Consider the following 16,014-nt stretch of genomic DNA (forward strand, 5'->3'; position numbering starts at 1 on the left):
TAAACTAAGCTATACAGGCCATTGGCTGAATTACTTCCTGTCTGATGAGTCTTTCAGTGTCCTACTTCACTACAATCCTTAGGACTAAATTGATACACAAGATCTATCTAAAATACTGCACAAAGTTAAAATACACAGCTTTTCTCCTACATAATAGATGACTTCTGTGAAATTACTGAAATACAGTAAGTCAAGTGTCTGACCTAAAGGGTAGTTAAAAAAAGAAAAAAAAAGAATCATTGCAGTAAGACCAGTTCTTACTGTTCCCACAAAAGAGAGCTTTTCACATATATCATCTGCTTTAGCAACACCTGATAAAGGAAATGTTTAGAAATATTTCTACATCCATGAAAACAAGTTAAGAAAGTAGAGGGTGTGGTAGTGATAACTATTTACCAAACCAAGTGAAGATCTAAACAGGTTGTCTTATCTTTTGAATGAGTCATGAATGACTCATTCAATGAATTTTAGGTCATGGAGGTAATGGTGAAATCCTTTTCTTCCTACAGTGAAGTTTAAAATTACCCCGCCTTCCTCAGGGCCAGGTAAATAGGTTGCACCTCTTTATCTCCAGTTTATTTGCACTGGGAGTGTGTTACTTTCCAGAGAAACTGTGGCTAAAAGATAGAAATCAAAAGCAAACATGGCCAAATGAAAGAGATGGGTTCTGACACCAGGAGTCCAGCACAATGAACTATCTACCAAAGGTAAAAAATACTTAGTATCAGAAGGCAGAAAAACTGCAGAACTCCAGTTGCCCTCTTAATCCTCTTCTATTTGGGTGGAACTCAATTGAAACTAGATACTCCATACAGAAACAGTCATAGTTTGGGGTTAAATTCAACTCTATGAAGAAGGCCATTATAAACCAGTATTAAATAGCCACTTATGACATATGACAGCTCAAGCAGTGCATGTTTTGTGCAAATTCTTTGCAAAAATCAAATTCTTTGCAAAAATCCCTGCCTAAATACTTAGAAATAAAAACATATATAAAATATATAAGCATATATAGAATATATAAAATATATAAAATATATAAAGGTTTTGATGTAGAAGACAGGCTACATTTTCTGTGTACTCTAAAAATGTTGAAAAAACAGATTTCCCTTTGACTCATAAAAGAGAGGAGAATATAGACTGCCTTACACATGCGTGGCTCTGATGGGAGATACTGTTGTTACTTCTCAGCTTTTTGGCTGAAGAATCATCTTCTTGCAAACTGTAAAAGTCATTAAACAATTTGTAAGAAAGCATTTTACATGATGCAGTCAATAAAGCAACAGCAGCATAAGCTTGTAATTGCTTTGGCTGTGTACACTAGAAATGCAAATGTACAAACTGTATAAATGGTAGGGCAGGACTATTCAGCAGTTTTGCAAAGTTTTTGAAATGCACAGAGTAAAATGGAATTACAGTAGTGTATAAATGTCTGCACAGCAATTGAATTCATCAAAATCCCACATCTTTAGTTCATCTTCAAGAATATTTCAAAGTGCACCAGTGCCACACAGAGACAGACAGAGGAAAACACAATATAGCTGGGAACATTTTCCCACGTATGGACGTCCATATCCAAAACAAACACTGAAAATCACCCGGGGCCTGAAAACATCACTGTAGTATTCATTGCTGGTTTCACTTCTGGCCACATATGATTTTCTCATGTAGGGGTTGTCCAGTTTCCTGGTTTTGTTCCATGCCACAGAATTCATTGGATTACCCAGCACTGATTTCATTAATGGAAAGGTTAGGTGTTAGCGGGGAATTCATACAGATTTATTTCCATTCTGAAAAACAGGTGGAAAATTTAGGTACATTATTGCCACTAATAGCCCAAATCAACAAGTTGCCTTCAGGTATATTTCTCACTCAGAGCAGCAGCAGCTAAATAGAATCATAAAATCACAGAATGGTTTGGATTGGAAGGATCCTTAAAGATCATCCCATCTCATTCCAACCCTTTGCCATGGGCAGGGCCACCTTCTACTAGACCAGGTGCTAAAAGCCCAGTTCAACCTGTCCTTAAACACCACCAGGGATAAAAGCTAAACCTTCCCACACCAGAAAGCCTGGCTGAAAACTAGGTATGCTAACTACTGCACTACAGGGTAACTAACCTGAAGCCTGAGATCCACCAAGTATGTAGAACAAGTTATGGGCACTTTTGAAACTCCCCCTCATTGCTCCAGAATAGTAACCCTCTATTTTCACTTCAGTGGTTTTTGGGTCCCTGATCCATGTGTGGGACTGGATTTTGCTGTATCCAAGCTCCCTTTGGGTTCATGTTCCCAGACCCAGCTGTCCCACAGTGTTGGGGCAGAGCGGGAGAAAATCAGTTCTGAACTTACCCCAGCCTACAGCCACTACCCAGCAGTGAAGATTCCAAAGGACGTGGGTTCAAACTTCAGCTTCTATCCCTAAGCTAAGGGCAATACATGGAAATACAAGTGATAAATAATAACACTTACATAAACGTACATGAAAACAGAAAATAAACTCTCAGAACAGCTTGTGCTTTCTTAGTAATCACCACTCCTTAGTTACCAAGAAAAAAAGGTCACATAGTAATGCCTTTTTTGAAACCTTTTGTCCCTAGAGTGGCCTTGTGAGATAAATCTCTTTTTCCATGAAAGTGCTGGGGAAAGAGGGAGTGGTCAGGCAGCTGAAGCCAATTTACTGATGCCATGTAGACAACCATATAATGCAAAACACTGACCCTAAAATAAGAGGCAACATAGAGCTGTGATCACTTCAGTCCTTTTGCACAAACAAGGAGATCAGGTAATCTCACAGGCATGTGCACTTGCTGCATGTTAAAGATCAGTTCTTGACTTACAACTCCTCCTTTTTCATACTGGGTCAAAGTCACCTCTGTGCAAACAAGAGCCACAAGCTCTTTCAGTTTCACTGAGCCCTATTTCAGAGAAAGAATGGGACTTAGAAATGAGACAGCAATCTGATAAAAGCTTTGCAAAAGTAAAGAAATATTTCTGCAGGAAAAACTAAGTTAATCTCACCTCCAGGCCATTGCCTCAAATTCCATTTTAAAGACCAGCTCCTCAGCTTCACTAAGGGCAACTTAGCCAAGAAATTACTCATAAGGGATCAGCCATAAGAGATGTATTCCCTTGATATTTGGAGAACCAACTGGGCTCACTGAGAGCATGCCATTTTAATTAATGTTTAAAGAAAGAACAAAAATAAGCCAAAATATTTATACCTATTGTATAAATATTAGCAATAAATTATTATCACTATTATTATATAATACAGATAAGATTACTACAAAAATAAAAGAACTGAAATGTTTGCAAAGCAGTCTCAGTGGGGAGGTGAGAGCAGGTAGATATGAGCAGATATTTATTATCATTACTGACATTATTTTATGAAGATTGTACAGGTCAAGTTCTGGCATCAAATTTACATACTGGGAGGAAGTTTGTGAGATGCAATCTTGCCTTCTGCCAAAATGCTCTCACCAAAAGTTTTCTGGACTGTGCAAGGATGAGGGTCAGCGTGTATGTCCAAGCCAGTCAGCCAGAAATCTTCATGCTCTGCTTGCAAACCAATTGACTGGAACTGGAAAGGACAGCTGACATAAGTGAACTCTTTGTCAAAGACCTCAGCCACTTGGCAGGGAAGCTAGAAACACTACATTATTCCAGCCTTGCACAGAGGTTACCACCAAATACATTGGGTAGTGCTGCCAGTCAGTAGGTTTGATGACATCCCACTGCTCAGAGCTGCTTGTTTTATTCTGAAGACACTGTTCAGCAGGAAAATCTCACAGGAATTAGAAGAATAAAGCTGTAATGAAAACAGATTTACAACTCCTGGGAGAAAACCTGCTGTAGTCACATTTTAAAGGCTTTAATGCTTGGCTGAGTGTGATAGGTGGTGTCACTGCAGAGCCTGAGCGAGATGCAAAATGTGTCCCTGCCGGTGGATTCCTCCTGCCTGGGAACTCATCCCAGTCAAAGTTTTCTGTCCCCTTCCATCCTGTCCATCCCAGTGCAGCCCATGTCTGCTGTAGGCCGGAGCCTGCTGCCCCTCCTCTCTGCCAGGCTGGGTGGGTCTCAGGTGGGGTGAGCCAGGGCCACTCGCACCTGCCAAGCAGCTGTACAGCAGTTTTGAGTTCTTTATATAATACTCTGTTATGAACGTAATTGCCAATTAAATCGAATCAATAATTTGTGAGAGCCAAATTATGATAAAATAACAAAATATAAATTTTATTTCACTATTGAATGACAAAACCTGGGTCAGCCACGAATCGGACAGAATCTAGCCCGGGACTAGGCTCTGGGTGACACACGTACACAGCTCTCAGCCCCTGTATGCGTCAGAGTGGTAGTGGCACACCATAGCCATGTCCGAGTCCAGTTCTTATACTCTTTTTCTCGCCGCAGGCCAGGATGTCCTTTGTCCTTTTCTTAATCAAGTAAGTCCCAAAGCTTCTCTGGTCTCAGGATAAAGCTATCAGATGGAAGATGGTCCAGTTCTCGATGTCTCGGGAATAATTCATCGGCTTCTTGTCTCCTGCTAGACAGAGCTTGAGAGCTGCGCTTGCAATACACAAAACCTGCGGTCAGGAAAGATATACAAGTTAAACAGTCCCTTACTGGTAGTCTTTTGCATGTTAAGGGATTTCCCAGAAACGGACCACAGGTCTGTATGGATTACCATCGGATATGTCATCTCCCCTGGCTATCTGCAACCAGGTGTGCCACTAATGGCTGACTCTTTACTTAGTTAAAATTTCTGAAATCCTGTGCCTGCTTCCCCTTCTTCACATGTAAATGTAGTCAGGCTATGTGTGGTATGTGTATGACGACAGGTTTCCCAACCCCTACAAGCCGTCTCCCTTAGCTTTTTGGGGACTTGCCTGGGCAAGCTTCCTGTGATAGAAAAATAGACCCTTAATTTTTCATAGCTACTCTTAACCTGTTCTATTATTTTTCACATCTATAACTATATTACATTCATCATATAATTTTATTTTCTCATGAATTTTGACACATTCATAACAACTCTCATATGTACAGTCCATAAGGAAAACTGCCTGTAAAAATGTGAAGACATACAAAAGTACATGCACCCATAAGTGTTCAATCTGTGTCCCTGGGGACCACCCCAAAGGGAAGGCCCTGACCATCACACCCACGGACCTGTCCCCGTTCTGGCACCAGGCTAATGTCACACACACTCAAAGGCACCACCGGCGAGACCCCGCCTAACCCGAGTGCGCACGGTCGCACCAGCAGGGCAGGGACATCCCGTGAACCCGCCGTGACCCCCGAGCCCGCTCCCCAGGGCCCGCAGGCTCTGCGGAGCCCGACCCCGGGGCGGAGCGGGGCGGGCCGGACGGGGGCAATGCCCGGCCGGGACTTGCGCCCGCCCGGCCGCCGCCGGGGATGGCGGGGCCGCCGGAGCTGGAGGGAGCGGTGGGGATGGCGGCGCCGCCGGAGGCGGAGGAGACGCTATCGCGGGGCTTCTCGGAGGAGCAGTTTGGGGCCGCCTGCCGGGAGCTGGACCAGCCGGCGCCGGCCGCGGCGGGGCCCTGGCAGCTCCTGGTGGAGACCATGGGCGTGCGGATCTACCGGCTGTACCACGAGGTGGGCGGGCTCCGGCTGCGCCGCCCGGGGCGGCCGGGGGGCGGTGGTGGCGGATATGCGGGGTGGGGTGGGGTGGGTGACGGGGAGCGGTGGTGGCGGGGATGGGGGCGGTGGTGGGGGCGATGCGGGGTGCAGTGGTGACGGAGATGGGGGTGGTAGTCACGGCGGGGATGGGGGTGGTAGTCACGGCGGGGATGGGGGCGGTGGTGACGGGGATGCGGGGCCCGCACGACCCCGCCTGCAGCCGCGGGTTCTCCGTACAGGCCTGGGCTCGGTTTCTCCAGGCTCGCAGAAAGCCGCTTTCCGGGTAATGCCATTAAGTGCTGATGGGAAAGCTGCTGGGCTGCAGTGACCCTGCGGAACCGAGCTTGTGAGCAGCTGGATGGGGAATTCCCGGGTGTTCGATGTGCCACCCTCCCGAGCCCCTTCGGAGGGGGTTTGTGGTCAGGGGAGCGTGTCCCTAAACATCCCGACCCCGGCCGTGTCACAACATCCTCTCTCCAGGAGCTCTCCCCCATTCCTCTGCCTCTCTCCAGAACTCCCTGCACACTAATTTTCCACTGTTCGCCCTCTAAAATCAGGAGGTAGTTCAGAAAGGGTTGGAATGAAATTCTTCCCTTTTGGGGTGACTAACTTCTTGAAAGAACTTCCATAGTTTAGGACCTGACCTGTGATTGACAGTGCCTCCATTCTGACTGAGATTTATTATTCAATGCTGACTTCTAAATCCATATAAAAATATATATCTAGATATCCTAGTTTTTTAACTGAGTGATCATAGTTTCCTCTCAGCTTCTTCTGGACTTCATGCTGTTCTTTGCATGAGAACTCTGAGAAATCATTTCAGACATGGTAATGTTAGAAAAAAACCAGCAAGCATACAGGGCTATGCTAAAGTCACAATGGGATGGGGAAAGCCTCTTTAAAAAAACATCACTTCATAAACCTTGGAATTTTCTTTAGTGGTAAATAGTCCCTGTTTACAGTGTGGATGTGGTGACTGGCGGTGGCAAGACGAGCTTATCCAGTTTATCCATAGGTGCACACAGCACAGGCAAGGCTGGGATGCCTTGCCAGGTGTCCATGCAAGAATCACGGAGTTGATGGAGTTCAGGGTGCTGGGGGTGTTCCTGCTGAAGTGGATGAAGTAGAGGCTTAAGAATCAGAGCTCAGCCCAGAGCTGTAAATGCATTATGCAGTGAATGAAGGCAAAGGAACTTTGGGAAGCTGGAGGCTGGATTTAGCCAGGCTTATGGGACTAGGGAAGCCCTGGCCTACTGCAGTGGCTGTGCTGCTATTGTATGAATGCAGCTGGTGAGATGGAAAGTAGCTCAGGCTTCTCCTGCTCATCCTTTTGTGCTTTTATACAGAAGGACTGTAGCGCTAGAAGGACTATGTGAAACTAAAAAAACCCATTTACAGGTGTCTGTCATTTTTTAATGTAATGTATGATGCCCCTAGTTTGGGCTAGATGGACAGACTGCGTAGGATGCAAGGGACCTTTTCAAGTCCAATCTTGTGACTCTTCTGGGAAATAAATCTTGTGTTTTGTCTTTCAGTTGCTTCAGATTGCCACAAGAGAAAATGAAGTCTAGAAGTAGGGTCTTTGTTTAAAGTTGTTACTCGAAAAATTAGCTTTTAGCACTTACTGAAGTGCAACTCCCCTGCAGCAACAGCAGTCCAGGAAGCTGAAAGCAGCAATTATTCTTCCTGTTGCCTTCTCTTTCTGCCTTGTCTTTCCACCTTCTCTGCAGGCTGCAGAAATAGATCTGGGACTTCCTGCTCAGTGCTGCATTCCAGCCCAGCTGATTTACTCTCCTGATGACATGTCTCAGAGAAATAGAAACATTTCACTCTTGTTTTAACTTTCTTACTGTAAATTGCTGTTTTTCTTGTAAGAATAAAAATGTTGATGCCTCTTACAAAGATGATGAGTGCATGGGGTTACACAGATGCTGAATAGTTCAGGTTTGAAGCTGGTGATTGGTGTTTCAGTGAAGCCACAGTGAAGATGAGTAGCTTAAGTTTCTTTCTCACATTACTATTTTCTGGTACTTCAAATCCTCATCTTCTGGAGTTGATTTGTGAAGGCAAGGAAAAGAAAATTCATCTATTCACTAACAGAATTTTGTATAAGCCTTCTTTTCCTTTCCTTTGGAATGCTTTGATTTGATTTCTACACTATATATTTTAAATACTCTCATTGTTTTAATTTAGTCCTGAACTCTCATTGTTTTAATGTAGTCCTGAACTCGTACTAACAATGGTACAAACATTGCTCTATAGGCACAAATGGAATTACCATATGTTGAAAGTAACATTAAAACAGGAGATATCCTGCACCCCACCCCTTCAGTGCATACAGCTTTCTGAAAGAAAATAGCTGATAAATATTCAAGGCAGATGTGAGTGTGTTGTATGTAAGTGTGGACATTGTAAAGCATTCTTGTATCCCAGTCTATGTGTAGGTATAACTAACTTGCCACAAGAATTTAATGCTTCTGGTAAACCTCAGTGTGGGCAGGATTCAGTCCACAGTGACCACTGGAGATGAAAAGGGGATTGTGTTTGTGAAGAAACATGCTCCGTCTGGAACTCCTGATGAAGTAAAAGGGTATTGGTATAAGGGAAGGAACAGCCATTGTGCAGGGCAGGTCAGCCTGGCTGGATTTACACTTTCATGTATAGATCAAAAAGTCAAGAGGTTAAAGACTGAGTCTTATATTGTTTTCTGAGCGCTTGCTTTCACAGCTCTTGAGCATATTTGTAATTTGTGCCCCACCTAACTTCCTTCAGCTGTTCTCCCTGATGCAGAGTACTTCCCTTTCCTTTGTGACTTTTCCTCTCTTCATTCTGTTTCCACAGCAATCAGGACTTTATGAATATAAAATCTTTGGTGGTCTTGCTGATGTTCCCCCAAAATTGTGTGCAGATGTCTACATGGACTTGGATTTCAGAAAAGAGTGGGATCAGTATGTTAAAGGTAAGCTCATCTAGGCAGTATAAAAGCAAGCTGGAGTCCACATTGATTGTTCCCACTAAAACTTTCCTCAAAGGTATTTTGAAGTTACTGCCTCCAAAGACTTTGGGTCAGACTTAAATGTCTTTTGGGATAAGGTTGCACTCTGCAAACACACAAGTAAACACTGATATGGAATTTCTAATGTCTCAACAGTATTTATCTTTCCTCTGGAATGAATTCTTTCCATGTTGGTTAAAGCATATGATTGGCATCACTGGTTATGCTGTAGCATCTTGTAACTTCTAGTTGTAATGCTTAGGTTAAATTTTAGTAGATGTCTTGGAGAGAAGTGGGGGCGGTACCTTTTGTGCATCTTTGCACATGGCAGTGGAGCAGTGCATCATGGAATAGCAGGTTGGAAGGGACTTCTGGGATAATCTGGTCCAAACTTCCTTGGTGAGGGCACAGTCAGGACAAGATGGCCCAGCACCCTGTTCAGCTGTGTCTTAAAATTTGTCCTTGGGGAGATTATTTCAAAGGCTAATATCATTGTGAAAATTTTTCCTTAGGCTTCCACCAGTTTGACGCATGATGGAATATTTTTTCCTGAAAGCATGGGTTGTTCTTGGCACCTTTTACAGTCAGGAATGGGTGTATTGAGAGTGTATGGCTTTTACAGAGAAAGGAATAACTAATTTAGCTAAGTTTATTTAATGTTGTCTTTGAAAAAGGGCGTTAAACCTGGATATCCATATAGTGTTAAAACATCTTAAGTCAGCAGTAACAAGGTAAGGGTTCAGCTGATATAGGTATCTAGTAATCCATTTATTTTAAAGATGGGGAGCCTTTTCGTTTTAAGCCTGTGCTTGAAGTCAGAGCAGGCCAGTAAAACTGAAAAGTGATCTAAGTGTTTTGCTGAACAAAGAGCAGTGTTAAAAACCAAAGACTTGTTAAATGTTGTGCTTGTTGGGTTTAGGACAGCTCCACGGTGAATGATTGCCAGTGGCTGCATTGATACAGAGACCCATAAATTTAACTCATGTCAGTCTTGATCAAATTCAAGGAGTAGTGTCTTAATTAAGAAGTGTTAATTGTCAAAATGCTCGGTAGCTTTCTTGTAGCAAAAGCCATTTCGCCATTAATGAAACAAAGAGTCAGAGTGAGACTCAGCATTATCATATTGGATGTAAAAATATTCTGTTGAGTTACTTCAGAAGTCTTTAAGTGCATTTAGGAGAAATGAATGCTTCTTAAATAAACACTTCTTTTTTTTTTTTTTTTTAATTCCTTCATAGAGAAAAGAAAGGAAGCCACTGGGGAAGCTACACCCTTAAACTAAAAACTAGATAATGTTGCAGAGCTGACATTTATATCCTTGCTGACCATGGTTTGTTCATCTGTTAATTTATACTTCTGCTGGTGCCTTAAGTCCAGCATTTCACAGAAATTAACTCTTAGAGGCATAAATAAAATGTAATGCTTTCCTTCCTACTTAAAAATTGACTCAAGCCCACCTATTTTTTAGAATGGTACATATGATGAAAGTGCTAGCCAATGTTTTAAATGTAACCCCAGTTCAGCCTCGGTTTTTTCTTTCACATTTGGGAAGAAACCCCAGAAAACTTCCACTGAGAGCCTTCTTGCTCTTGTTATTACTGTTTTTACTCCTTGGTGCTCTTACAGCCATGCAAGTGGCAGTCCGAAGGAGAATTCTCTGCTGAACGGCTGGCTGGCATTGAAATAAAATCCTGACCAGAGCAGAAGTAACTGCCTTTTTAGCTTAAAAGGCAACTGCTTCTGTATGCTTCTGAATACCCACAACATGAGGACATCCTGAGGCCTGGTTTGTGCTGCAGCTGCCAGTTCAGCAGGGAAGTTGTGACTGAACTGTAGAGTAGTGACTGAGGTACCATGTGCTTCTGTGGCATGATGCAAAAAATGGTTGGGCCTGAGCAATACTGAAACTTGCTAGTCCTGATTGCAGCACCTTCCTGATTGAGATCAGACTTCCCAATAATTTCACAGTAATAACTGACTGTTGAAACAGTAAGTGCTGCTATGCCTTTAATGGATAGAATGGTCTTGTGATCTCTTGTAGTGATGGTAAATGAAATCAGATTATTATTAAAATGCACTGTATTCTGGTTTGAAGTGAATGCAGGTAGGATGGGGTTTATGTATTGTGGTTTTTTCCTGTGTTTGCGAAGATACACAGGTAAATGAGGTAGCTAATAACAGTTGTATTGGGGTCTTTAAAACAGTGTCATGGTGCCTTTGTAAAAGGAATTCTCTGTGGTTAGAAGTGAAAGTTAAGTGAATAATCCAATGCTCCAGTGACCTCTGGTGGAAAACATAAATGTTGTGGGTTATTACAACACCAGATGCATCCAATACTGCTCCAGCTGGAGAAGAGGAGGAGCTGTTTCCATGGGTGACAGCTGATCTGCAGGGCATGCCAACAGAAGCCTGGTTTGGAATAAATTATATAGGGAAAGAATCTCCCATCTGGGGCACTGTTCTTGCCTTGTCAATGAGATTATCAGTTTATTCTGGCCTCACTTTCAAAAACCTGGTTCTGGAGGATATAGAGCACCTCAGGCACAAGTCTGCTGTAAAGGAAGAAAAGACCACTGTGACTGTTAGGGTGAACCACCTTTCTGGATCACACTCTTTACTCCAGACCCTGAGCGAGCAGGAGTTCACCCTGGCTCAGCCCCAGTTGCCCTCTTAGTGCCTCAGGGAAGGAAGCTATGCTGTAGATAGGTTTTCAAACGCAATTATGTGGTTTGATTAGAACTAATTTTTCTCCTTCATGCCAGACTACTCTCCAGCTGAGTCACTGCCATGTTTTAGGCACTGTTCTTAGCTTACCTTTTTTCATATTCTGCTGCCTTCTGATTTGAGTTTCCAGGCAGACTGAAGGTGGTGTAATGAAGGCTCATAAACTGCTCAAGATTCTAGTTTACTGTTGCATGTATATACTGCTGTGAAATTCCTGACAGCTTTTCCAAAATGCATTAATCCCTCATGTAAGATGTCTTCAGGTGTTAGAAAGCTGCACTTATCCTAGTTCATTGTTAATTCAGTATAATTTATAAGGGTAAAAATGACATGCCTGTGAAAAAGCACATTGTACTCATGACTTAGACTTGTGCAGAACATGCACAGATGAGGAAAAAGCTTTGAGATGGAAAGGCTTTGAATGAGCAAACTGTTGGAAAAGGAATTTGACCCTGTTGCCCTCAGAATTGTTCTCATTTTATGTTCTGGGGTTTTTTTTGAATTTTTTTTGTTTTGTTTTGTTGTTTTGTTTTGTTTGTTTGGTTTTTTTTCTCACCAATTAATCCAATGGCCAAAGAAAAACAGGTTATCTATTTTTGTGTATTTGATTCCTGAACAATCCTGGTACAGAATTTCTTAATGTCTCTTACTGCTAAAATTTTACATACCTATCAATTTTGACATCAGGGTTGCATGTAAAATGTGTTCATGTCAGAAATCTGAGCAGTTCTTGATGCCATCTATATTTCTGTTGCAGTAGAAATTAAAAATATCTAACAGTCTTCTTTCAACCATAGAACTGTATGAGGAAACATATGATGGTGAAAAAGTAATCTACTGGGAAGTGAAGTACCCTTTTCCTCTCTCAAACAGAGATGTATCCTTTCAAGTTTCTGTTCCTCTTGCAGTTTTTGCCACTTGGTCATCCAGGAATCCCAACAATGAACTTATACCATCATTCTGCTGCACTGATCTAAGATCTTGCAGTCCTTGTGTTACATGAATATATATGGCATGAAAAGGAGTGTGGGTGCCTCTTCCCACACAGAGCTAGAGCTCCCATAGCTGAATTACTGCTCTGCAGGATTGAATCCTGTAGGGACACAAGAAATTACTTGGAAGAAGGGGCTGTTTGTGATGGAATTCACTTGTCAGCTCCTCATCCCTCAAATTGACATTGTTTTGACATGCCTCCTCAACTTGCAGTGCAGTATGTCTATATCCGGGAATGCCGGGAGATGGATGTGCATGGGAGGAAGATCTGGGTTGTGTTAGCAAAAAGTGTGGCTGTTCCTCAGTGCCCTGAGAAGCCTGGTATTATCAGAGTTAAGAGCTATAAACAAAGCCTGGTAATTGAAAGTGATGGCAAGGCTGGATGTAAAGGTAAGAGGTCAAGAAAATGTGTGACAAGTCGTATAGCCAGGGAGTGTATATATTAGCAAAACACACAAAGAGGGGGACTGGAAATTTTAGGCCAAGGGTTACTTTAAAATGAATGAAACTTGTGGAGATGTCCAGTGCAGTGCACTACTGTGAAGAATCTTTTTATTTAGCAGTTGGGCTGGGTGGTTAAGAATAGTCTACTGACCACTTCCTTCTGCCCTCCCATCCCACCCCCAGTACGTACTTCTTTTCCTGCCAGACACTTCGGCTGGGGAGACTCTGCTGTAGTTTTCTTAACTCAGCAATGATTCAAGTATTGTGTTTGACAGATGTATAGATTAAAAGGTTTGCCTAGAGCTTGACTTCTGTCTGAGATTAGTCTTTTAAAGACAGTCTTAGTTTATAAGAAAGGATGCCAAAAGTGGTTTGCAGTAATCTAAATGCCCATTATGGCTCTGTCAGCTTCCCAGAGGTTAACAGGGAATGCCTGTATTTACTTCATATTTCACTTCAGGACAAGCTGAATTTTTTGTGCAGAATTTGGAGTAGAACTGTTGTAGTTGGTGCTTCAGTGATGCACACTGATAGCTTCTGTCACAGTGTGTTAGAGCTCAGTCTCAGATAACTGGTAACTTCTCTCTCCTCTCTAGTCTATATGTACTATTTTGATAATCCTGGTGGCATGATTCCAACCTGGCTGGTCAACTGGGCTGCCAAGGTAAGGAAAGGATACAGATAATGATCTTTGGCTAATTTGTTTCAAGCAATGAATTAATTGCAATCATACCTATCTACGTTTTGGGCAGAATTAATTTTTTCTGAAACAGATATATCGGCATTCCTAGCTTTTACACAGTCCCATATTTACTGTCTCACTATTGTATGCTCTCATGACAATGGTCTTCATTAATTTACTTATTTTAATTCCTGTCAAATTCCTTTGGTTTGTCAACAGGCAGGTAAATTTCTGCAGCAAACCCCAAATAATCTGTGTTTCAGAGCATATATGGATATCCTCAAGACAAGCAAACTTCAGTAATGCAGTTAATTCCCAAAGTGTTCAAGGAATGGCTTGATGCTATGTACCAGATCTTAGACTTGTATCTTAGACAATTGGATATTAGATCTTAGAACTGTATCTGTTTGACGTCCTTGATCTATATAAAGGGAATTTTCATCTTGCTTATAGTTTTTATTGATTTCATTATGCAAGAATAACTTTTCTGCCTTTGTCTTTACAGAGTGGTGTGCCTGCTTTCTTGAAGGATATACAAAGAGCTTGCCTTAATTATACTAAGAGCACATAGGTGTTGAAATTGATCTTAATCATTTAATTCCTAGATCTCTGCTCTTACAGGAGCAGATGTTATATATGACACTGGATAAAATCTACCTCTAATACTGGAAAGAATTTTATTTTAGTTGAGTTATGCCTTGAGTTTTATTGGATTTTTTTTTTTTTTACTGAAGAGCTGGCCGCTGCCAAAGTAGCACCAATATCAGCTGCAGCTTTTGAAAGGACTCAAGTTTAGCCTTGTTCCCCATGCTTTGCTTATGCTGGTTGTCAAGTGTCAACTAGAGGAGTTCTGTGCTGGGTATGTTACATCCTTGCACAAGAGACAACAATCTTACTAGAGAAATATCTGAAGCTGAACTGCACATTATCTGCATGTGTTATGCCTGGATCTGCTTTTGCTACCCAAGTTTGTCATTCTTAAACTCTTTGCCTATATAAACCTAAAAAGGCTGAGGGATGAGGTAAATTACTAGAAATATGCAGTAGGAAGTCTGTGATGCTAAGCTCCCTTAAATCCAGATGTAAAAGCATCAAGCCTAAAGCCTTGCATTCACAGCTCCATACTTCTGTATGAAATGTAAAAAGCTTCAGCTGTGTCCATTTGAAAAAGGAAGGAAAAGGAGGAGGTGACTTCTTGCATGTCTGATTTAAGGGGAACAAGTTTTATCTTCAGAGTCAGTAGCCTTACCTATAAAGCAGCTTGGATACCAACTTGAAACTGGAGGTAATTTTAAGCTGGGTGGCTGCCACTGAGTGTGGATGAGCTTGATGTGGAACTTGGGCTTGCTTGCTTTTTTAAATTTCATGCTGATCTGAAGAATGGATGGTGATGCACTAAAAGCTTAACTGAGCAGGAAATTAGATTTCCAGCACCTTTTACCTTTTCGGGGGGGTGGGGGGGTGGGGAGTGTCGGGAGAAGGAACAGGGAGTGCATAAAAGAATGAGAGGACATCATTCTCAGGGATTTAAAATATTCAACATTTTTCCTAAATCTAATCTTGTTTCTCAATAAAGTCTGGTAATAAGTAGCTTTGTGTTGTTAAAAAATAAACAATTGAAATTATGCATTTACACCTTGTGTGAATATTTCCAATAAATCATTATTTTGTCTATATAGTGTTCTTGTTCTGTCTCCTAGATTGAAGAGATCCATGCTGGGCAGATCACAAACGACAGGCTGATACTGTGAGCTGCCTTACTTTTAGAGGATTTTGAAAGAATAAGTTGGATTAGAACTAAGCAAGATACTTGTGTTCTGCCAGCAATTCAGGTGTTATTGTGTTTGACTTGGAGGCTGTCACTGGATTGAATATTACAGTGTTACACAACATGATACAACAAAATTTAAAAGGAGACTATCTGAGGATAAATCTTCCTGGAGCAATGATGCAGACTAATTAATTTCCATTTTTTATTGAACAAAACTGACCTCTGTGCCACAATAGTCCAAAACCTACCTGTAATTCTAAACTGACCTTAAGATTTGAGTAGATATGTTTACAAGCAACGTGTACCTAGTGAGCTGAGTATGTGCACAAAGATGAATCATGTATAAAAGAGGTAATTTTTTTCATTCTTTTTCTCCAGACAATCTAATTTTGTTTAGTCTTTAAGGAAGTGAAAGCAGGAGAAAGACTGAAAGCATTTTATAATAATGAATTCACTTTGTCTTAGTTACTTGTCACCAAGACAGGGTATCCATGTGTGTGCAGTGTGCTGAGACACTGAGGCTGAGAGCTCAGGAGGCTGAATGGCTCCATTGTCAATCCTGCTGAAAATTGGATTTCCTGCAGACCCTGCACTGAGCATGTAGAATACACAGCCTTTGCTCACATATCCATGCTGAAGCCATTGCACAGACAGCTTCTTGTGCTATACACAACTTTCTAAATTAAAACACATTTGATTAAACAGGAGATACTAAACCCAGCCTTTCCAGCTTACGAGCAACTAAGCAGTGATGTGGGATGAA

General features: G+C 41.9%; 1 protein-coding gene across 2 annotated transcripts; it reads left to right on the forward strand.

The window, feature by feature from the left end:
- Positions 1 to 5,273: 5,273 nt before the first annotated feature.
- On the forward strand, positions 5,274 to 15,152 carry LOC119709543 (phosphatidylcholine transfer protein). 2 transcript variants are annotated; one of them, XM_038157448.1, is made up of 6 exons: positions 5,274 to 5,618; positions 8,484 to 8,601; positions 12,159 to 12,238; positions 12,573 to 12,744; positions 13,395 to 13,462; positions 13,986 to 15,152. In XM_038157448.1, the coding sequence occupies exons 1-6, from the start codon at positions 5,418 to 5,420 to the stop codon at positions 14,049 to 14,051; spliced, it is 705 nt and encodes a 234-aa protein (XP_038013376.1). In that variant the 5' UTR covers positions 5,274 to 5,417; the 3' UTR covers positions 14,052 to 15,152. The 2 variants fall into 2 exon arrangements, with proteins under 2 accessions (XP_038013376.1, XP_038013378.1); XM_038157450.1 differs by lacking the exon at positions 12,159 to 12,238 and having other exon boundaries at positions 12,568 to 12,744.
- The last annotated feature ends 862 nt before the right edge of the window (positions 15,153 to 16,014 follow it).

This window comes from Motacilla alba, chromosome 18 (assembly GCF_015832195.1).
Source record: "Motacilla alba alba isolate MOTALB_02 chromosome 18, Motacilla_alba_V1.0_pri, whole genome shotgun sequence".
Classification (NCBI taxonomy): domain Eukaryota; kingdom Metazoa; phylum Chordata; class Aves; order Passeriformes; family Motacillidae; genus Motacilla; species Motacilla alba.

Coding starts and splice junctions, on each gene's coding strand:
- LOC119709543 (XM_038157448.1), top strand. CDS start 5,418: ATGGCGGGGCCGCCGGAGCTGGAGGGAGCGGTGGGGATGGCGGCGCCG. Junction 5,619..8,483: donor TCTACCGGCTGTACCACGAG/GTGGGCGGGCTC, acceptor CTGTTTCCACAG/CAATCAGGACTTTATGAATA. Junction 12,745..13,394: donor TGGCAAGGCTGGATGTAAAG/GTAAGAGGTCAA, acceptor TCTCCTCTCTAG/TCTATATGTACTATTTTGAT.